We start from the raw sequence: 22,530 nt of genomic DNA, 5'->3' as shown, positions 1-22,530 counted from the left end.
GTATCTGATCGCTCCAAGAGCCGTTAACTCTCACAAGTTCATGGATTTGCTAAAGATAAGCAAGGGAGTACCGTATTCCAAGTTGGAGGATGGTTTTGCTACTCTACGTTTTATATACCAGAGGTACGGGCATGTATGAGGGTTCAATGATCCGGCAAGCGAGGTTTGTAGCAAAGGAACCCGAACAAAATGGGATGAGCATAGGCGTTTCGCCTTCATGGTAGCTTTTTTAGGCCTTGTGGTATTTCCCCGAAAAGACGGGAATATCGATTTGCAGGTGGCCGGAGTCGTCAAGGTCTTGATTACCAATGCCAAGAGCATTCTCGCCCCTATAATAGTGTCTGAGATATACCGAGCTCCCACAACCTGTAAAGCTGGGGTAGATTTCTTCGAGGGGTGCAATTTGTTATTACAGATGTGGATGATCGAGCACCTGTGCCATCGCCCTCAGTATATGAGTTATGAATTCCACAGAGAAAAGTTGTATTGAAGAGTTTGACACAAGAATTGCAGGGTTTAAGCTGTCAGAGGGGTTTGAAGAGTGGGTATCCTGCCTTCGCTCCATTATTGCAGGGCAAATAGAGTGGACATTGGGTTGGCTTCTGTTGAAGAAATTGTGTATATGCCCGCCACTGGTCCTTACTTCCTCCTGATGGGTCTGCGAGGTATTCAGCCTTATGCTCCTTACCGGGCGATGAGACAGTTGGGAAGGTGTCAGGTGATGCATCCAGATGAAGATCTTAGTACGTATGCGGTCGAGGTTAGTTCTGACGGTCAATTTCATGAAGAGACAGTTCGTTCTATTTGGAATGAATGCTAGTACTTGACAGTAAACACTCGAGTGCGTGATTTATCTAGAGGCGAAGTCTCACCCGCCTATCTTGCTTGGTATAGAAAGAAGAACACTGCAAGGGCTGAACCAGAAAGACCAGCCAAAAAGCCTCACGTTTAGAAATTCGTTGAAGTGTCACAAGAACAGTGGGCTTGGGTGGCTAAGGAGAATGAGTACAGGGCCACAATAGGAAAATTGGAAAAGCAAATCAGGGAGCTTCAATTAGAGAGTAGCTTGTAGATTGCGGCGGATGAAGGGGAGAAGAAAAGGCTAGCCAAAGAAAATGAAGCCCTTCGAGCTCAAATTCAGAAGATGAAAGTAGCGGCAGAAAATCCAGCCCGAAGCGACAAGGATGAAAAACTCATAGCTAACCTAAGGCAGAAAGTGAGTGACTATAGTTTCGATTTGAACAAAGCAGAAAGTGAACTAGCCAAGGCTCAAAAACAATTGGCTAAAAATGCAGACGAACGGGTACGTCTGGTTAAGCAGTTGAGAGAAAGGTACGACGATGAGGTCGCAGGGTTAAAGAAAAAGGTCATCGCCACGGAAGACAAAATGATCAAGCAGGCAAAAGACTTCAAAGTGGAAAGGGAACGTTGTTATATGGCACTGGCACAGTTAGAAATAGATTTGCAATAGCTTCAAGAACAAAATTATGATGCTGAGCAAACTTTGGAGGCCAGGGCCCAGCAGATTGGGTGTCTGTTACAGGAAAAGGGTGTCATAAGAGAGAGAATTAGAAGCATTGCCGACTACATCGTTTTGAAGTGCCAGATTTGTGAGGATATGACTCGCACTACCTTCTTTGCAGTAGTAATGACATTTGTTAAACAGATAATGAACGACTTGGATCGACTTCGAAGGGAGCTTGCACATAGGCCCGTGGCGAGACCGAACAATGTCCCGTAGGCACCAGGAGCATTGATGTACTCATGATTTTTTGTTGAGTCTGTATTTCCTTTTCTGTCAGAGTCTATAAGGCATGTTGGGTTTGTATTTTCTTTCTGTTTTGAGTCTGTATTTCTTTGGACTATGACAGCTTAATTTCGGAGTCGGTATTTTGTCTTTGCATCAGAGTCTGCTCGTCTTTTGAAATTTGTTAAGTATTGAGCCTTTGTATTTGAGGCATCTGTGTTTATAAAACTGAAAATCCCAAAAAAAATGTTTTATTTTACTTTCACACTTATCTCCCAGAACTACGCTCGGTCTGATTCATGCGGGGTCATGATACGCAAGCAATCTCCATAGGATTTGACCATAACCAAAAGAAAGAAAAGAAAGAAAAAGAAAGAAAAAAAAAGGAAAGAAAATAAGAGGAAAAACAAGAGAGTAAAGAAAAGGAAAGAGCGGAAAAATTAGAAAGAAAAAAAGAGAAAATAAGATAGAGTAAAAACAAGGAGAGAACAGAGGACAGAGTGAAAGGAAAGGAAAGGAAGGAAAGGAAAGGGGATGTTTGCAACTAAAAGAAAGAAAAGGTCGGGATGATGCATGCAACCGATCAAATACATAATAGATACGGTTAACTGTTTAGGTGCATTCATGCCCAATGTGCGGTTACCAATCTGTTAAAGCCTAATCGCTAACAAGGTTGTCTGTTTGATGTATTCAGTCCAGGCAGGTGGTTAGTTGACTGGCATTCTGGCAACTCACTCCTACAATACCCGATCAAAAGACAGGCTGGATATGGTCGACCAGGAACCGGAAACAAGTATTGTCGACCCATCGAGAGAGGTGGAAGAAATGGAAGTTAATGCAATGAGGGAAGAAATGTATAAGCTGAAATAGCAGATGGTTGAAATGTACCAAGCTTGGGCGAAGGGGCATCCACCACCGGTTTATCCTGCCAATCTTGCTTATATCCCACCATCAACCCAACCTCCAAAGCCTCCCACTGTGAACTCATCTCCAGCCTTTCCCCTCTACCAACAATGTCATGGCACCACTTCTCATACTTCTCAAGCTCCACCACCCAAACAAGTCTCATACCCTCCTCCACCAATTACACCTATTTTTGTGGCACCTCCACCTGCTACATTACACAGATCTGCCAGTGAATCTCTGTTCCAAACTCATGACAACCAGTACTATCCCCCTGAACCCACCTTCAAAGTTCCAGAACCGTGTCCTTACACTCCTCATCTTGATATCCCGGCAGAGACCGAGAAATCGCCCAAAAATCCCGAGCATGAAGAGATGATCAGAAAGGTCAAAAGCTTATAGCAATCATTCCGAGATATGAGGGGGCTGGGAGGTCAAGTGAGTGTAGCCTATAAGGACTTATGTTTGTTCCCAGATGTTCAGTTGCCAGCAGGGTTCAAAATGCCCAAGTTTGATCTGTATGATGGCCATGGTAACCCAGTAGCACACTTAAGAGGATTTTGTAGCAAAATAAGAGGAGCAGGTGGAAGAGATGAATTGCTGATGGCGTATTTCAGCCAAAGTTTGAGTGGGTCGGCGCTAGAATGGTACACCAGACAAGATCATAGTAGGTGGTACATATGGGATGACTTGGCCCAAGCCTTCGCCTATCATTTTCAGTATAATCTTAAAATCATCCCAGACCGTCTGACATTGACGAAGATTGATAAGAAGCCCGGTGAGAGTTTCTGAGAATATGGGTTCTGTTGGAAAGAGCAAGCAGCGAGGGTTGACCCTCCAATGAAAGAGAGTGAGATGGTTGATTATTTCTTGCAGGCTTTGGAGCCCACTTATTTTGTTCATTTGGTGTCAGCAGTGGGCAAGTCCTTTAATGAAGTTGTAAAGATGGGAGGCATGGTTGAGGACGGACTCAAGTCCAACAAGATCATGAGTTATTCAGCAATCAAAGCGACCACCCAGGCCATTCAAAACGGTACTGGGGGTGTACTCGGAAAAAAGAAGAAAGAGGATGTTGCGACGAGTCGGCAGCTTGGGTGGATCCAGGAACCTTCCCCGTTACTACAACCAGTCGCGACCCTATCCCTAAACTTACCCCCCCACACCATATAGCCCACCACAACACTACTACCCACCGCCATATCCCCATTTTTCTGTCTATCACGCACAAACCTATACCCAACCTCCCGCTCACATACAATGGCGTGCGCCAGCTCCACAGAGTCCCTACCAAGCTCCACAAAATACCCATCCACCCCCAAAAGCCTACAAAAACCCTCCTGGAATAGGTTTTCGACCCAATCAAGCCTTTAAGAATGAGAGGTTGCAGAAGCAGAAGACTTTCACTCCATTGGGAGAATCATATACCAGCCTATTCCACAGATTGAGACAGTTGGGTATGTTGAATCCGATAGAGTCCAAAATCCCGAATCCCCTTCCCAGAAATCTTGATCGCTCGGTGAGTTGTGAGTATTGTTCAGGGGCCCTGGGCTATGACACAGAGAAATGCTGGAAACTAAAAACAACTGTACAAGAACTCATTGATACTCATCGGATCGAGGTTCAGGCCCCAGAAATACCAAATATCAACCAGAATTTGCAACCAGCCCACCATGAGACCCATATGATTGAGTTGATACACAAGGGAGGAGAGGCTAAGAAATTCTCGCAGACGGTGATGATGATCCGCTCCAGTGAAACCAGTTCAAAGGAAAAGGTAACCAACGGGAAATCAGTGGTTCAGTTGAAAGAGGTAGACAACAAGCTAGTTGTGGTAGCCGAGAAAGGGTCGTTAAGTACCGTTGTAGTGAAACCAGAGAAAGCTAAAGTGGTGGTACCAAGGGTTACAAGTAAACCTGTTGTGGTCATGAAGGGTGCTCGCGCAGAGCCTGTTATCATAAAACCAGTAACTCAGCTTCCAATGATCAACAACAAGGCGGTCTCGTGGAACTATGAACGAGTGACAGTAACTTACAATGGGGAAGAGGTCAGAGAAGAAGTGTGTGAGACCCATGGCTTGACTCGATCGGGGAGATGCTTTGCCCCCGAAGAGTTGAGAAAAGCTAAGACCTCAAAGGATAATCCAGTGTTGGAGAAGAAAGCAGTGACTGAGGAAGAAGCAGAAGAATTTCTGAGAAAGATGAAAGCACAAGACTATTTCATTGTGGAGCAGTTAAGGAAGACACCAGCTCAGATCTCGCTCTTGTCATTACTGATCCATTCATACGAACACCGTCGTGCTTTGATGAAGATCTTGAACGAAGCCCACGTTCCTGACAAAATCTCAGTAAACCACTTGGAAAAGATAGCTAACAAGATATTTGAGGTAAACCGAGTCACTTTTTCTGATGATGAGTTACCCATGGAGGGTACCGAGCATAATAGAGCCCTCTATCTGACGGTGAAATGCGAAGATTCCGTGGTTACTCGGGTGCTGGTTGATAATGGGTCTAGTGCGAACATCTGTCCTCTCTCCATATTGAACAAATTGCAAGTGGAGGATGAAAGGATTCACAAGAACAATATTTGCGTCCGGGGATTCGACGGTGGAGGGAAGGATTCAGTCAGGGACATAGTGCTTGAGCTCACAATAGGGCCAGTTGAATTTACTATGGAATTCCAGGTGCTCGATATGGGTGTTTCGTACAATCTATTATTGGGACGACCCTGGATCCATGCTGCCAAAGCATTCCCGTCTACTCTGCATCAAATGGTCAAGTTTGAATGGGATCGACAGGAAATTAATGTACATGGCGAAGATAATTTGTGTGTGCCCAATGGTGCCATTGTTCCATTCATAGAGGTTGACGATGGCAAGGCACCATGGGTTTATCAGGTTTCCGACACAGTATCGATAGAGAAAATTCCGGAAGGAAAGTGCGAGCCAACTCCAAAGATGGTTGCGGCATCAGTCATGGTAGCTGTCAAAATGTTGAAAAATGGTTTTGTACCGGGCAAGGGTCTGGGTACATCTCTGCAAGGTATTGTGCAACCAGTCTCCCTTCCAAGGAATCTAGATACTTTTGGTCTGGGGTTCAACCCTACCGTTGCAGACGTGAGAAGATCTAGGAAAATGAAAAAGAAAGCATGGGCATTGCCAAAGCCAGTCCCGCGTCTGTCTAGGTCCTTCGTCAGGTCAGGTACCAGAAAGCAACTATTGTCAAAGGTCCCTGGACTACTGATTGGAGCCTATGGAGACTTGGAGAAGGGGTTTGAAAGGTTATTCACCGAGGTTAATATGGTTCAGGCTGGGGAAGGGTCTAGCAAGGCAGATGTGCAATTTGTGGGACCATGTGCAAAAGTCAACAACTATGAAGCTATTCCTCTTCCTACCCGGAGGGAGTCTTAGTAGTGGATTTTGATTTTCTTCTAGTTGTCTGGATTATTCCAGGGTCTGTAATTCAGATATTATGTTTCGTCCAGTTGGATGTGTTAAAACCCTGTTATCTTTATATTCAATGAAATGCAATTGTTCCTTTTCCTTCATTTTTTCTAATTTTATTTTGTTTTCTTCTTTTGTACAGTTCTTTTTATGCTGATATCAATGACATGACATGCGTGAGGAATCTTCGGCCCAGTTTTAAAAGTCAATCTAACCCTGAAATAATAATACAAGAAATTAAGTGTGATGACGAGTTGGAATATGAGGATGGTGAGGCCTATGAAGAAACTAGTAAGGAACTAAGTCATTTTGAGGAAAAGCCCAAACCTAATTTGAATGACACAAAAGCAGTTAATCTAGGGGACCAAGAAAATGTCCATGAAACTAAAATAAGTGTCCATCTGGAACCTCAACTTAGGGAAGAGATCATTAAAGCATTGTTCGAATATAAAGACATTTTTGCATGGTCATATGACGACATGTCGGGTCTAAGCACTGATTTAGTGGTTCACAAGTTGCCCACTGACCCGACATTCCCTCCTATCAAGCAGAAGCTGAGAAAATTCAAAACGGATATGAGTGTAAAGATCAAGGAAGAGGTCACCAAGCAGTTCGATGCCAAAGTCATTCGGGTCAATAGGTATCCCACCTGGTTAGCCAATGTTGTGCCTGTACCGAATAAGGATGGCAAGACCAGGGTGTGTGTTGACTATCTGGATCTCAACAAGGCAAGTCCAAAAGACAATTTCCTGTTGCCAAACATCCATATCTTGATTGACAATTGAGCTAAACATGAGATTGGTTCTTTTGTGGATTGTTATGCGGGTTATCATCATATCTTAATGGACGAGGAAGATGTAGAAAAGACGGCATTCATCACGCCATGGGGAACGTACTGTTATTGGGTCATGCCATTCGGTTTGAAAAATGCTGGGGTAACCTACATGAGGGCAATGACAACAATATTCCATGATATGATACACCAGGAAATCGAGGTGTACGTGGATGATGTGATCGTGAAGTCTAGAAGGCAGTCCGACCATGTCAGGGATCTGAAGAAGTTCTTCCGAAGGCTTCGCAGGTACAATCTCAAGCTTAATCTTGCAAAGTGTGCTTTTGGGTGCCGTTTGGAAAGTTGTTGGGGTTTGTAGTCAGCCGCCGGGGTATTGAATTGGACCCATCAAAAATCAAGGCCATCCAGGAATTGCCACCTCCGAAGAACAAGACTGAGGTGATGAGTTTGTTGGGGAGATTGAATTATATCAGCAGGTTCATCGCTCAGCTCATGATAACTTGTGAGCCTATCTTCAAGATGTTAAAGAAAGACGTTGCGGTCAAGTGGACAGATGAATGTCAGGAGGCATTTGATAAGATAAAGGGGTATTTGTCAAATCCACCCGTGTTGGTCCCGCCAGAACCAGGGCGACCGTTGATTCTATATTTGATGGTTTTGGACAATTCATTCGGCTGCGTATTAGGGTGAACATGATATAACTGGCAGGAAGGAGCAAGCCATATATTATCTCAGCAAGAAATTCACACCGTACGAGGTCAAGTACACTCAGCTTGAGAGGACATGTTGCGCCCTAACCTGGGTGGCGCAGAAGCTGAAACATTATTTGTCATCTTACACTACCTATCTCAAATCTTGCTTGGATCCATTGAAGTATATCTTTCGGAAGACTATGCCCGCAGGGAGGCTTGCAAAGTGGCAGATCCTGCTTACAGAATTTGACATTGTCTACGTGACTCGAACTGTAATGAAAGCACAGGCCTTGGCGGACCATTTGGCCGAGAACCCGGTTGATGAAGATTATGAACCTTTGAAAACTTATTTCCCTGATGAAGAGGTGATTCACATTGATGAGTTGGAACAATTCGAGAAGCTATGATGGAAACTTTTCTTTGATGGGGCTACAAACATGAAGGGTGTAGGCATAGGAGTGGTACTTATTTCTGAAATAGGGCACCACTACCCTGTTATGGCTCAACTTCGTTTTTACTGTACCAATAACATGGCTGAGTTCGAGGCCTGTATTTTGGGTTTGAGGTTAGCTGTGGATATGGGTGTCCAGGAAGTCTTGGTCTTGGGTGACTCGGATCTCCTGGTGCACCAGATTCAGGGAGAGTGGGAAACACGAGATTTGAAACTCATACCGTACAGACAATATTTGCATGATCTTTGCCAGCGGTTTCAGTCAATAGAATTCAGGCATATCCCGAGGATCCATAATGAAGTCGTCGATGCTTTGGCCACTCTGGCGTCAATGTTACATCATCCAGATAAGGCTTATGTGGACCCTTTGCAGATTCATGTCCGTGATCAGCATGCTTACTGTAATATGGTGGAAGAAGAACTGGATGGGGGGCCATGGTTCCATGATATCAAAGAATACATTAGGATGGGGGTATATCCGGTACAGGCCACTGGTGATCAGAAAAGAACAATTCGACGATTGGCAAGTGGATTTTTCTTTAGTGGAGGGGTATTGTACAAAAGAACTCCACATCTGGGATTGCTAAGATGCATAAATGCTAGACAGGCCACAGCAATCATGATTGAGGTACACTCCGGAGTTTGTGGACCACATATGAGTGGGTACGTTCTAGCAAAGAAGATTCTCTGAGCAGGTTACTACTGGCTCACTATGGACCGGGATTGCATCAGTTTTGTGCGTAAATGTCATCAGTGCCAAGTGCATGGAGATTTGATTCATTCTCCACCATCTGGATTACATACAATGTCTGCACCATGGCCTTTTGTTGCTTGGGGCATAGATGTCATTGGGCCAATCAAGCCGGCAGCATCGAACGGACACAGGTTTATCCTGGTAGCCATTGATTATTTCACCAAGTCGTTGAAGCGAAAACTTTCAAATCTGTGACCAAGAAAGCAGTGGTCGATTTTGTGCATTCAAATATCATCTATCGGTTTGGATTCCGAAGGTAATCATCACGGACAATGGCGTTAATCTCAACAGTCATCTGATGATGGAGACATGTCAGCAGTTTAAGATTATACATCGCAATTCCACCCCATATCGCCCTAAGGCGAATGGAGTAGTCGAGGCAGCCAACAAGAATATAAAGAAGATACTTTGAAAAATGGTGGAAGGTTCTAGGCAGTGGCATGAAAAGTTGTCGTTTGCATTGTTGGGTTATTGCACTACTGTTCGCACTTCAGTAGGGGCTACTCCTTATTTGTTGGTGTATGGAACGGAGGCAGTAATACCCGCAGAAATTGAAATCTCATCCCTTCGGATTATTGCTGAGACAGAAATTGATGACGTTGAATGGTCCAAAACCAGCTTGGAGCAATTAAGTCTGATTGATGAAAAGAGATTGGCGGCAGTATGTCATGGCCAATTGTACCAACAGATAATGGCGAGAGCATATAACAAGAGGGTATGTCCACGGAAGTTCGAAGTGGGTCAATTAGTGTTGAGACGTATCTTGCCTCATCAGGCTAAAGCAAAAGGAAAGTTTGCCCCAAACTGGCAGGGGCCATTTGTTGTATCTAGAGTATTATCCAATGGCGCATTGTATTTGACAGATATAGAAGGCAAATGTGTAGAAATGGCTATCAATTCCGATGCAGTCAAAATATACTATGTATGATTCCCTTGTTTGATTGTACTTGTTTGTATTTGGCATATTTTGAAGATTGAAATGACAAAGGCGTTTTGTTTTGCTATCTAAACACTCTATCCCTTGTCACCCCTTTTTGAGCCTTATTTATTTTCTTTCATACCCCTCTTTCAGGATCAACGGCACAATTCAGAAACGCAAGTGCGCAGGATAAGTAAGTGAAAGGAAAAAGAAAGAGTGAACAAGAAAGGAAAAGGAGAAGAAAAATGAAAAGAGAGAAGAAAGAGAAAGAGAAAGAAAAGAAAAGAAAAGAGAAAAGCAAAAAGAAAAAAAAGAGAGAAAAAAGAAGAAGAAGAATTACAGAAGAAAAAGAGAAAAAGAAAAGAAAGAGAGAAAAGAAAAATCACAACAACGAAGTAATTTCTATGACATAAACTACGTTCGACCTGATTCCTTTTAGGGATACGTAGGCAGTTTCACGGTTCGGTCCCATCAAAACAAAAATCCAAAAGTCCCCAAGTAAGAAATTGGGGCATAAGTTGTGGATGTTGTAAGAAACTTGATTCCGAAAGTCATAATTTTAACCCATATGAATTGTTTTGAGCCTTTCTATACCCTTTCTTTATAACCCTGTCCAAAAGCCCACATTATGGTCCAAAGAAAGACCTTCTGATCAGTCTTCGAGAAATGCCAAGTCAAGCAAGTAAAGGTAATTCATGTCAGGGGCAACACTCCGGTTCAAGTAGAAAAAAATAAAAATGAGAGAGTCTTATTGGTGAAAACCTTCACAGGCACCGTAAGGCGACAGGAGTTGAGAGAAATAAAAATGAGAGTCTTATTGGTGAAAACCCTCACGGGCACTATAAGGCGAAAGTGAGTTGAGAGATGAACGTATGAAAGAGGTCTGCTGGTGAAAACCTTTCAAGGCACCACAGGATGAACAAGGTCAAGGTTTGGGTAAAGTAATCAAGTCACGGAAGTTCTGAGGCAACGAAGTACGACAACTGAAAGTTGATTGGTCGGACAAATTGGGCCAATTAATCCGAAATGCATGTCATGATCATTGGTACCAGTTGTTCCACTCAGATAAGTTTCTTTTTCTTTTTCCTTTTGTAGCAGTCATCTGGTTTTTGATTCTTCTTATCCTTAACCCGCAAAGTCATTGCGTTTCATTTTTCTTTTGGGTTTATTTGTCTAAGATGTTTCAATGTCAGTCTTGTTCAAAGCAAGTCAAAGCTCACTACCAACTTCCAAAATTGCAAAGCACATCGTGGTCGGAGCATACTAAGGATAACATGATGTAAGAGGGGGTACAAGGAATCACCGAAAGTTTCATTGGTGGAATGGTTTGGTAATGTCATGGGATACGCAAAGGTTCGGATAAATGGGTCAGAGGCAAAACAACAGCATGGGTATAGGACACTCGGTTCGTCAAAGGTCATGGGGTTTGAAAGTCAGTTAGAAAGTCAAATCGGTTCAGGACCAGTTCGGGGAAGCCAGTCAGAACAAAACAATGCAGCGGAAAGATCTTCAACAAGAATGCCATCAGCTAACCACCATTTTAAACTGACAAGATTTTCTTTGATTGAAACAGGGGCAGAAAATTTCGGTTGTTTCGGAGAAACCCTCCATAAAGAAAGGCAGTCACCAAACAGGTTTGATTTTTAATTTTCAGGACCCTCCTGGAAAATGGGACCTAGTTTAAAGTTCAGAAATAGCATAATCTAGCATAATATATCCCAAAAGAATATAAGTTAGCTTAAAAGTTTGCATGTTTGAGATAGGATTCAATTAGGAGTTTCCATGATCCTCTTGAATAATGGGACTTAGCTTTAAGATTAGATAACAACATTTAGCATAAACTCTACTATAGGATAGTATAATTCAGACATGAAAGTTGTCAATCTTAAGATAAAATTTGACTTTTGATTTTCAGGACCCTCCTGGATAATAGGGAGTAGTTTAAAGATTCTCTTAGATAGCAAGATTTAGCAGAAGTAATACCTGTAGAAGATATAACTTAGATTTAAAATTGTCGTTTAGTTAGGAGTTGTCAGGACCCCCTGAATAATGGGGCCTAGCTGTCAAATTCTTAGTAATACTTGGTAATATGATTCAGTTTTACACTCATATCTGTGCCCAGCCACCAAACTGGGGCAGAAAAATTTTCTTTGTTTTTGTCTGTTTTGTTGAAGTCAGGATCCCACCTGGAGAGCAGGGAATACATTTCAAGTTGAAGTCAGGAGCCTGCCTAGAGAGCAGGGAACACTTTCAAGCGCAGTAGTCAGGAGCCCGCCTAGAGAACAAGGGAGTACAATTTAAATTTTAGCTTTCAAATCCTTTGTTTTGTCTATGTTAAAGTCAGGAGCCCGCCTGGAGAGAAGGGAATACTTTCAAGCACAGCAGTCAGGAGCCCGCCTGGAGAACAAGGGAGTACAATTTAAGTTTTTAGCTTTCGAATTCTTTGTTTTGTCTATTTGAAGTCAGGAGCCCGCCTGGAGAATAGAGAATACATTTCAAGTTAAAGTCAGGAGCCCGCCTGGAGAGCAGGGAATACTTTCAAATACAGCAGTCAGGAGCCCGCCTGGAGAGCAGGGAATACTTTCAAGTTGAAGTCAAAAGCCCACCTGAATAGCATGGGAATACAGTTCGAGTTCAATAATCAGGCACCCACCTGGAGAAAGGAAAAGCATCTCAGAGCACAATTCGAGTTCAGCAATCAGGCGTCCACTTGGAGAATGGGAAAACATCTCAGATTACAATTCAAGGCGACAACAAAGAGATTCCACAAGAGAGAATAGAGGACAACAAGGCAACAAAAAACTACAAGATCAAGTTTGAAGATGTAGATAGACTTTTGTAATCCATAGATCATAGTCTAGTCTAGTTTTGTTTTTTGTTTTATTTTGACATGGTGTAATAAGGGGGTTCCGTGAGCAGCAGCAGCAGCAGCAACAGTGAAAGCCCGGCTTTGTAGTAGTCCCAACTACCAAAACTTTCTGAATTACACTGACATGATTCCTTTATATCCAAGGATATGTAGGCAACCTTAGGAGTAGGGTGCGGTCAGCTTTTTCAAAAATGCTTCCCACGGAGTATTCAAACAGGCAAAAATCGCTTTTATCCGCTCACTTATCTTTGCACGAAAACTCTTCGTGTTTCCGCGCAAAGAAGGGCAACTGTGAGCACGTGATTTTTTCCCTATATGTATTACTCCAACAAACTCAAAACAAAATGATTTCTGTCAGTGTTTGCAATTTTGGGGATTTTCGTGGCATTTTCTGATAATTGTTTGCATTTGTCTGTGCATGTTTATTTTATTTAATTCATAAAAATACAAAAAAAAATATGTTGCATTTGCATTTAGGTTTAATTTTACATTTTAGAATTAATTAGAAAAATTAATTGTTATAAGAATTGAAAAAATCACAAAAATAGTTTAATTCGCACTTTTAATTTTAAACTTTGATTTTGAGTAGTTTTCTTTTGTTAATTTGCATTTAATTAATTGTGTTAATTACCATTTTAGGGTTAATTGGTTTTTATTTTAAGTTCCAGGAATTAATTTTGGATTTTAATTAGATTTCGAAAATTAAAGGAAAAATTGAAAAAAAAAAAGAGAAAAGGAAAGGAAATAACAAAAGAGGAAATCAGATTTTGGGCCTTCTCAAATTCTAATTCCCCAAGCCCAAATCAAACTTCCCCATACTCGTCCAATACCTGCCCGTCTACCTTAAACCGACCCGACCCGTTCCCAAATAACGCATAACTAAAAGAAGCAAACGGGCGAGCCCTAAATCCCAATGCGTTACTGCTCTTCTTCTCCGAAGAACACGCGAACAAGCCCCAAATTCAGGAAAAATCCATGGCGAGTGAGCATCAAACCTCACACCACGCATTTCCCCTTTTCTCTTCTTCCCATTTCTAACGGTTTCTGATGCCAAGATTCCCCTCTCCTCTCACTCGCTTGAATTTGGATTTATCTAACGATTGGAAGGTTCTGGAGGAGGATTCGCTGGATGAGTGTGAGGCGTTGGATTGATTTCACTCAATTCGAGCCCCACATTCATCAAGGGGTTCGTTCTCAAAAGGAACTGGATCCGATTTTGAGAGGGGACTCGAAAAAAATTTCTGAAAAAAAAAGGGTTAAAAGGCTTCTTGAACTGATTGTTTTCGGGGTTTATTTTCTTCTTTGAAAAGTCCTTTCAAAGTTGAAGAGAAGCATATGTACAAGTTTTTCTTATTTTTGAATCCGGATTTGAGTTCCAAGGAAATAAAAATCGAAGTTCAGGCTTTGTTTTCTGCTGTCGTCTTGCTAACTCGCTGCTGAACCTCGTTAGGATTTGGAGTCAAAAGGTGTATTGCAGAGTTTATAATTGTTAAAAGAAGTTCAAAATTTCAGGTTCAATTTATTTCTCCTCCGCATCTCTGTTATAAAGTGTTCTTGAGCTGTGAGACTCTATCGAGAATGGTGTTTTGTTCTATAATTGAATTTCTTGTTGATGAATTTCTTCTCAATGGTATGATGTGCTTGAGTACGTTCAATCAGTAAGTCGTTTTGAGTAGTCGTCCTCTATGCTTTCTATGCTTTAACTGTTATTTTTGAGTGTCGAGTTACCACTATCGAGTCAAGATGTCATCGTTTTTTTCAAATGAATGATGAGTTCAGTTTTGAAGATCGTGAGCGAGCATGAAACTGTGAGGTTACTTCTCGTGAGGTGTGTTTTCTAGATTCTAAATGACCTCCTTCTGTGAAATTTCTTTGTTTATCAGAACTTTTTAATTTTCTCTTGCCCTTGATTTTGTAACTATGTGCTTTGTTCGTGCTGGTAGGGAGCTGCTGAAGCTCTCCCCGATAGTATGTGCTCCTTATGGCTTACCATATTGAGATGACCAGTGAGGTTCACGTTTCCAGCAGTCATTTCTGCCTGTTGAACTTCTTAAAATAGAGTTCAATATGAAACTTATTAGTATGTGTTTTGTTCCCCTTGAAATCAGTTGGTATTTGTTAGCTCTTCTTGAATCTTTTGTCCTGTTGAAGCGTAAATGATGAGATTCCAGTCCTTGTTTAAACGGTTAACTGCTTTGTTCTAATCGATGGTTAAGGCATGTTGTTCCATTTTGGTTTCGTTTTATATAAGCTGGCAGTGTCTAGCTTGAGCTAGCGATTGAGTCGCGAGTTTGAAACCAGGAAAAGTTTTTAACTGCCATCTTGATTGAATGCATAAGGTACATTGTCAAATTCTCGTTTATGAATCTGTGTCGATCTGTGAAGGAGATAGATAAGTTGGTTTAACTTTGATCGTTTGATAGTTCTGGTGTGGAATGATAACAAGCTGAATGTGATGAAGCTTGATGACATAGGCCTAAACGATTTTAAGTGTTTTGTTCATTTTGAGCTGTAAAATTTACATGTTGAACAGAGTTTTTTTTAGTTGCTGCATGACCTCCCAGATTTGTTGCTACAGACCAGTTTTCTTCTTCTCTAGTTGTATTCTTCATTAAGTTGTCTCTTCCATCTGGTGATCGCTAAGGCACACACACCAGGAACTTGAGTTACAACGATGGAATGAAGCAATTGGATTATTTTCGATCCTAGTTACTGTCCAGACCAGACTTGTTTCTCTCCCCCCCCCTAGTTTGAAGTCTCCTTTTGGGTATTGGCATATGACTTGCTTGAGGAGTCCTTCTGCTTTGTTTAACTAAGTTTTAAAATTCTTCTTTAGTGATTCTTGTCAGCTCTCATTTTTAAGTTTCTTGTATGTATTGGAGTTTCCTTAAGTAGATACATGAAATGGTGATACTACAGCGCAAATCCTTTAGCATAACGTTAGCTGAATCATTCGCTTTTGAGTGTCCTCTTTTTGTAATCGAGTTTAATATGTATCTTGGCATGCCCTTGTTTTGTCCAGGATTTATTCTTTGTCCCTGATTCATTGAGAAAATCCCTGGTCCATTTAGAAGATTACGATAGTTTCATTCTTATGTTTAAGTACGAAGTTGGTTAATGGATGCAGACATGTGGATGCTACCATGTGAGTTCATTTTCTGGTAATCATTTTAAAATCGGAGATTCCACTGGTTTAGACCCGTGATTAAACTACCACAAATGCAGGTACTGTCCCTGTAAGAGGTTGTGCTATAATTTCAAATTAGTTTTGAATATGCATATTCTGTAGTTTACTTAGTTAGATGCTATCTCTTTTAAAAGTAGAATTCGAGGCGTGCCATTTAGTGAAATTTCTATGGCCCTCGCGAAGTTGCAAATGCGTAGTTGTTTTAGGCGCGTTGTTTAAATAAATTACCTTCCTAAATTCGGGTGCGCATTTATGTGACCCAAATCCAAATCTCAACAATGTTGAAATATGTCAAAAACCGCGGGTGCATTTATGTGACGTGGTTTGAGACGCATTTTAATAACGTTGCAAATTTTTCCTTAAAATTGAATAAAGTGGTTAAAACTAAAGTTTGCACATAGGTTCAAAATTGTTTAAAATCAGATAATTAAGCCAGATATAACAGTTGAGCGACCGTGCTAGAACCACGGAATTCAGGAATGCCTAACACCTTCTCCCAGGTTAACAGAATTCCTTACTCGGATTTCTGGTTCGCGGACTGTTAAACAGAGTCAATCTTTTCCTCGATTCGGGATTGGAACCGGTGACTTGGGACACCATAAATCTCTCAAGTGGCGACTATGAATCTTTAAATAAATAAATCCCGTTTCGATTGTCCTTTAATTGGAAAAACTCTTTTATACCCTCTTCCAGAGGTGTAGTAAAAAGGGAGGTGTGATAGAAAGAGTCATGTATTTATAGTGTGAAAAACAAGCAGAAATAAGGTAAGAAAAATAATTATGGAACTGGGTAACAATTAAAACAATCAGTATAAGATTTCCTTTAATTAAGGAATTCAGACTTAAACGGTAATGAGCAAAAGTTATTTAAGGAAAGAAATCAAATAAGCATCTTGTGCAAAGTAGGCAATTAGGGGTAAATACTTAGGAGTTTAATTAAGGGCAGAGTTTTGAAATACGCGGTTAAAAAAATAAGGTAAGAATCAATTAGTACACAGTAGATCAAGGAATCAGATATTTGTAACTACTGGTCCATGAAGAACCCAAGTCAGAAAGGCTAAGGAAAGCTTTCGACTCAAACCAAGTAACATGGCAATCAGCAAACAAGAAAAGAAATCAATCAGACTTGCACAAAAGGAAGTCTGAAATCATTCAAAAAATTAAAAGCCATTTAGAGGGGAAGTTCAGCACATATAAAGAGTACGCAAGTATTAGGCATGCGAGGCTGAATTTAGGACGAAGAAAAAGTGTCATGCAATTGCACAATCAGTAAGTAGTAGACTATAGGAACATGGTAATCACAGGGTAACTCAGCAATGGAGAAGAGAAAGTATCAAATAGCATACAAAAGGTCCACTAGAAAGACCTTAGAAAAGTTTAGCAGGGAATCAGAATCATATAAAGAAACCAATGTTTAAACAAAGATTTCAAGACTCAGTTGAGCAACAGATGAAACAATCTTCAGAAACTCGAAATAGGTCCAAAGAAAGTTAGGGTTTTTGAAATCAAACAAGTTTAGAGATGAAGAACAAGCAAATCACATAGCCAATGGTCTCAAAACTCGGATGAACCCCCAAATTCTAAGGGTTTTACCATTAATCGAGTGTAGAGACGAAAACAAGTAAATCAGGCAGAAATACTAACGAAATAAGTTCAGAAATCTCTGAAAGGAACTGAGACCTTTAACATGCATCTTCCAGTAAAAGAAACTCATGATAAACATAGTAAAAGAACAACATGCGAAACATAGTAGAAGAACTCATAAGAACATGGTAGAAGAAACACATAGGAAACATAGTAGAAGAACTCATAAGAACACAGTAGGAGACAAACACAGTAGAAGAAACTAATAGTAGAAGAAACACACAAGAAACTTAATGAAAATAAGAGAAGCATCTCGACAAAACCCTAAATCGGAAAGATAAAGGTTTGAAAGCATAGTTTTTGAAAGATATCTCGAGAAACCGTCTAAAAGCTCAGGGAAAACACAGAACTAGAACAGATCTAAAGAAATCAGAAGAACCTCAAAAGCTAGGGTTTTAGAGGAACCCAAATGGTGAGAAAGGATTGGAAAGTCGTTGATCTGAGTAGGAGAAGTCGAGATCAGGTTCGAATAGTCATGGCTTGCCGGAGCAAGGCCGGACACGGCCATAGAACTCGAATCAAACGAAGCTTGGACCAAGCTTCTTCGTGGTCAGGCCTTGAATCTTCAATAACCCGGCGTGTAGGAGTTATAGGAGGTCGGTATAAGACTTCAGCTGCGTTGGAAGCCATAGATTCCGGTGGTTTTACGATGGAAATAGAGGGAGGCGGCTAGGGTTTTTGTGAGAGAATTTGGGAGATGGGGAATCTAGGGGTGGCTACCGGTGAGAATGAATAGGGTTTGGGGATATTGGGGAATTAAAAAGGAAAGAAATAGTGTAAGCCGTTGATCTGTTAGATCAACGATTGGATCAAAAGGGGGGCCGGGTGGGTTATTTTAAAGGGTCGTGGGTCGGGTAATTTTAAGAATTGGGCCGGGTAATGAGATCTAAAATTGGGTTTAATTGGGGTGCCAAATCCGGCCAGAAGTGAAATGAAATGGGCTAACATTTAAATAGCCATTTTTTCCCTTGTTTAATTTAGAAAAAATAGTAAAATAATTTCTGGGAGTAAATTAAAGGTACTAAAATGATTAATAATATATAATTATGAAAATAAAAATACTGGAGTCAATTTTATAAATATAAATACAATTAAATCTTAAAAGAGGCCAATATTGCAATTATATGCAATTTATCTTTAAAAATGCCAAATAAATTTGTAAAAACATGAAAAATTATGTTAGCTATATTTTAGTATAAATATGTGAATCCCATAAATGAATTACTAAAATAATAATTTTGGGAATAATTATTGGGTTTTTTCTTGATAAGATAGGGCAATAAATTGATTTTAAAATCCTTAAAAATTAAGAGAAAAATATTAAAACCTTGGGACATACTTATATATGCATATATATGCTATTTTGAAAGTATTTTACATATTAAAAATATACATGGAAAAATTGGGTATCAACACCGCCCATACGAGTGAGGACAACAAGTATCAATGTATCTCTGGAGAGATCTATGGAAGTTTGTGGGAAAATTGTTTGTTTTTATTTATGTGTGCCTGAAAATTGAATAAAATAAAATTTACTGTATTTAATTGTTGGGGAATTAATAAATGGAAGGAGAACATGTATTGAGATTTGTTTTGAAGCTCTTGAATTTAAAATTTTTATTTTAAAGATTTCTTGTTTGATTCAAAGTGGGTGCTGTTAAATAGTGATTATAGTACCTTCTAAAAGTTCATACTGAAATTTGACAGCATTTGGAGCTGATTTGAGGTGATTGAGATCGAAATTTTCAGCTGAAAATCGAAGAAGAACACAGCTACAGTATACCTCTACAGTATACAATATGCTATAGGAGTATATAGCTATACTGCTACAGTATACTATTATAGTTTACAATATACTGCAACAGTATATTGTAATAATCAAAGAAGAACACAGTTACCTAACAGTATACCGCTACAGTATAAAATATACTATATGAGTATATAGTTATAGTGCAACAGTATACTATTATAGTATACTGTAATAATATGCAATATACTGTAACAGTATGCTGTAATACTATACAATATACTATAATAGTTGTCACACCTCATGTTTTCGCATGCATTTTCCCTTTTAATTTGCTTTAATCTTTAATATATATATATATATATATATATATATATATATATATATATATATATATATATATATATATATATATATATATATATATATATATATATGTGTGATATAATGTTACGGTATACTCTTACAATTAGATCCTTTTAGAATTTTTTGAAATTTTTTTTAACAACCAATATTATTTCAGTTTAATAATTGAATTAAATTTTTTTTACCTCTTTGCGTACAATTATATACCCTGTTGGTATAGCTATATACTATACTGGTATCATATGTTATTATTTTTTGATTGTATTAGCTACACTTAATTGGTATACAATTTAATTTTTCTTTAGTAATAGTATAACAAAAGAATAATAAAAAATAGTAAAAACAGTAAATGAAATTAGATTATGAAGAGAAAAAGAATATAAAAAAGAAGTTAGATGAAATTAGAAAAGGAAAAAAAGAAAAAAAGAAAACGAGAAAACGAGAAAACGAGAAAAAAGAAAAGGAGAAAAGAAAAAAAAAAGAAAAAAAGAAAGAAAAGAAGCATAGAAATAAAAAGAATTGGAGAATAAAGAAAAAATTTCCACAAAAACTACTATGAGTAGGAAATGCAATTAGTTTATGGGTAGAAAAATAAATTGATAGACAAGGGTAAATAGTTTTGTTTTTGTGGGTAATTGTGTCAGAACCCCATCTTATTCTTTTTTGGCCCGTTAAGAAAAAATGACTGCTTTCTAAATTTGGAAACAATAAAATTTAAATTTTCAATTCTACCATTGACTCAATAAGAAACTTTTATAGCAATACAAATACTCTGTCATATTTAACACCACAAGTTTCAAAAGAATTATAGCCACATAAATATTATTGCTTGTTTAGAACCGTAGATTTTAAAAGTCTTTATTTTTTTTCTTAAACTTCATGCCCACTCAATTAGGTTCACATAAATAAATTGGAATGGAGGGAGTATATGTTATGGTATATTTTAGACCGCAAACTCTAAGAGTACTTTCTGTATATGTTTTCTTTAACTTCTCGCTCCCTTTTGGTAGTTTTGACTTACTCATAGGCTACGATAGACCTCCTTCAGAGACATTTTGGTCTACACACATGGCTAAGCGCTACTGTATGCTTTTTTTCTTTCTTTTTCTTAAATTTTAGACATAAGCAAACAAGCATGCAGAACAAGTACGCAGAACTAAGTTAAAGGGAAGTTAAAGAGTACAACAAATTACTGGTAAAACGATAAAAAGTTAAAAACATAGAGAGCGGAGACATCTCAAATTTGAAAATCACCAAAATGCCTAAGTAACTCCTTAGCTATATTTAAACTCGTGAAACTGTTTGGACAAATGCCTAGGTAAATCACAAGTTGGGTAAAACGAAAGGAAAACAGTTATTGCAAGTGCAAAATGGAATCATATAACCCCTATTGAATTCTCGTATATATATATATATATATATATATATATATATATATATATATATATATATATATATATATATGGAAGTTGTTCCTTAACCAATATTACAAATTCAGTATTATTCTTCAGAAAAATATTTTCCCTTTTCTATACATGCAATATATCGAATGTGAAGACTGCAAAAATGAAGTAAAGTAAACCTCATTTGGATTTTCAAGGCCTGAAAATATTACCAAAGTTGGACAAGCTGAAAAGGCTCCTATCATAAGCGTTCGCGTGATGATGACTTGGATCTTGTGCTGCTAATATTTCTGGTTCTGGTTCTGGTTCTAGTCCTCCAGTTGATGAATGACTTGTATTTATAAGAATATCATTAGTAAATACCATATGATGATCATCATGAGAATTAGACCACGCCATCCCTTCTGATGACGCTCCCAATTCTTCACAAGGCAATGGAGGCAGCTGCATATAATTGCCTAATTCGTTGTTACTACTATTAGCATTCATGTTCATGTTCGTATAGTGAACATCATCATTATGATTCATAACATTCTGCATTGTTTGCTGCTTCTCATCAATCCCACTAAAGTAGACACCATCTCCATCGCTTAATCGCGTTTCTTGACCTAAATCACTAGCAAACTCCATGTTTATCATGTCTGAAAACACGAATGATGGACCGACGACGACTGCTTGATGATGATCATTAGGCAATAATTCAGGAAGTTCAAGGTTCTGGTGATGGACCTCGGGTTGTGGTTTTGAGGAATCATTCAAGAAATTTGCATAGACTAAAGCAAGATCAATACTTGGACCATGATGATCACCACCTTGTGCTAAGGAAGTGGTGGATTGATCAATATTATTAGAGGGATTATTTAAACTATTAATCCCACGACCCAAATTTCTTGAAATAAGGCCATGATGATGATCTGTTGATGATGAACGAATTGAAGAAGACGACGACTTACCTCGTCTGCTCTTCCTGCAGCCACCACCAACGGGAACATTCCTCAAAGAACCACCTTTGGTCCAATACCTTCTACAACCTTTGCAAAAGTACCTAGGCTGCGTCAAACTATAGTTGTTGTAGTAACAAAACTTGGTATTGATGGAACCACAGCGAGGACATGTTGGTGCCATCTCAACGTTGGTTTTCCATATCCCTCTTTCCATTTAATTATTTATTTCACAAGATTATTATTCTTGCATAGGAGGAGGAATTCTTCAAGATCTTCCTCTCTCCTTTTGAATAGCATCTCCTTTTTAGCCAGCAAATGAAGTGAAAAATCTTGACCATAATTAAGAGACTATGTATTTTCTTGAAATATGTATTATTGGTATTTATTATTATTTTTATTATTAATATTATAGGAAATTGCATTGGAATTGTGAGTGAAGGGTTCCGGGGCCGTTAAGGACGACGGAGGAAGACTTATATACAATCCCGGCGGCGAAGAAGGGGTGTCGGTGTTTGTGACACGTGGAGTTACGAGACTGGTTGGGTAGGGAGCAAAGTTCTCGAGAACCTCAAGTACATACATGACTTTCAGGGACAGACAGGTTGGGGTTAAAAATTTTAAATAGTTTTAAGTGTTTATGAATAGTTATAATGTAGTAATGTACAGCAAATAA

At 39.2% G+C, this 22,530-nt stretch overlaps 1 protein-coding gene across 1 annotated transcript; it reads right to left on the bottom strand.

Annotated features, from left to right (window-relative positions):
- Positions 1–21,077: 21,077 nt before the first annotated feature.
- Positions 21,078–22,140, bottom strand: LOC107796597 (uncharacterized). Its single transcript, XM_016619390.2, has one exon. The coding sequence runs from the start codon at positions 22,069–22,071 to the stop codon at positions 21,106–21,108; it is 966 nt and encodes a 321-aa protein (XP_016474876.1). The 5' UTR covers positions 22,072–22,140; the 3' UTR covers positions 21,078–21,105.
- Positions 22,141–22,530: the final 390 nt, after the last annotated feature.

This window comes from Nicotiana tabacum, chromosome 10 (genome assembly GCF_000715075.1).
Source record: "Nicotiana tabacum cultivar K326 chromosome 10, ASM71507v2, whole genome shotgun sequence".
NCBI classification, from domain to species: domain Eukaryota; kingdom Viridiplantae; phylum Streptophyta; class Magnoliopsida; order Solanales; family Solanaceae; genus Nicotiana; species Nicotiana tabacum.
This window is presented reverse-complemented; position numbering and strand designations above follow the sequence as displayed.

Bases quoted from the DNA above. Each gene is read 5' to 3' on its own strand.
- LOC107796597 (XM_016619390.2), bottom strand. From the start codon at position 22,071: ATGGAAAGAGGGATATGGAAAACCAACGTTGAGATGGCACCAACATGT.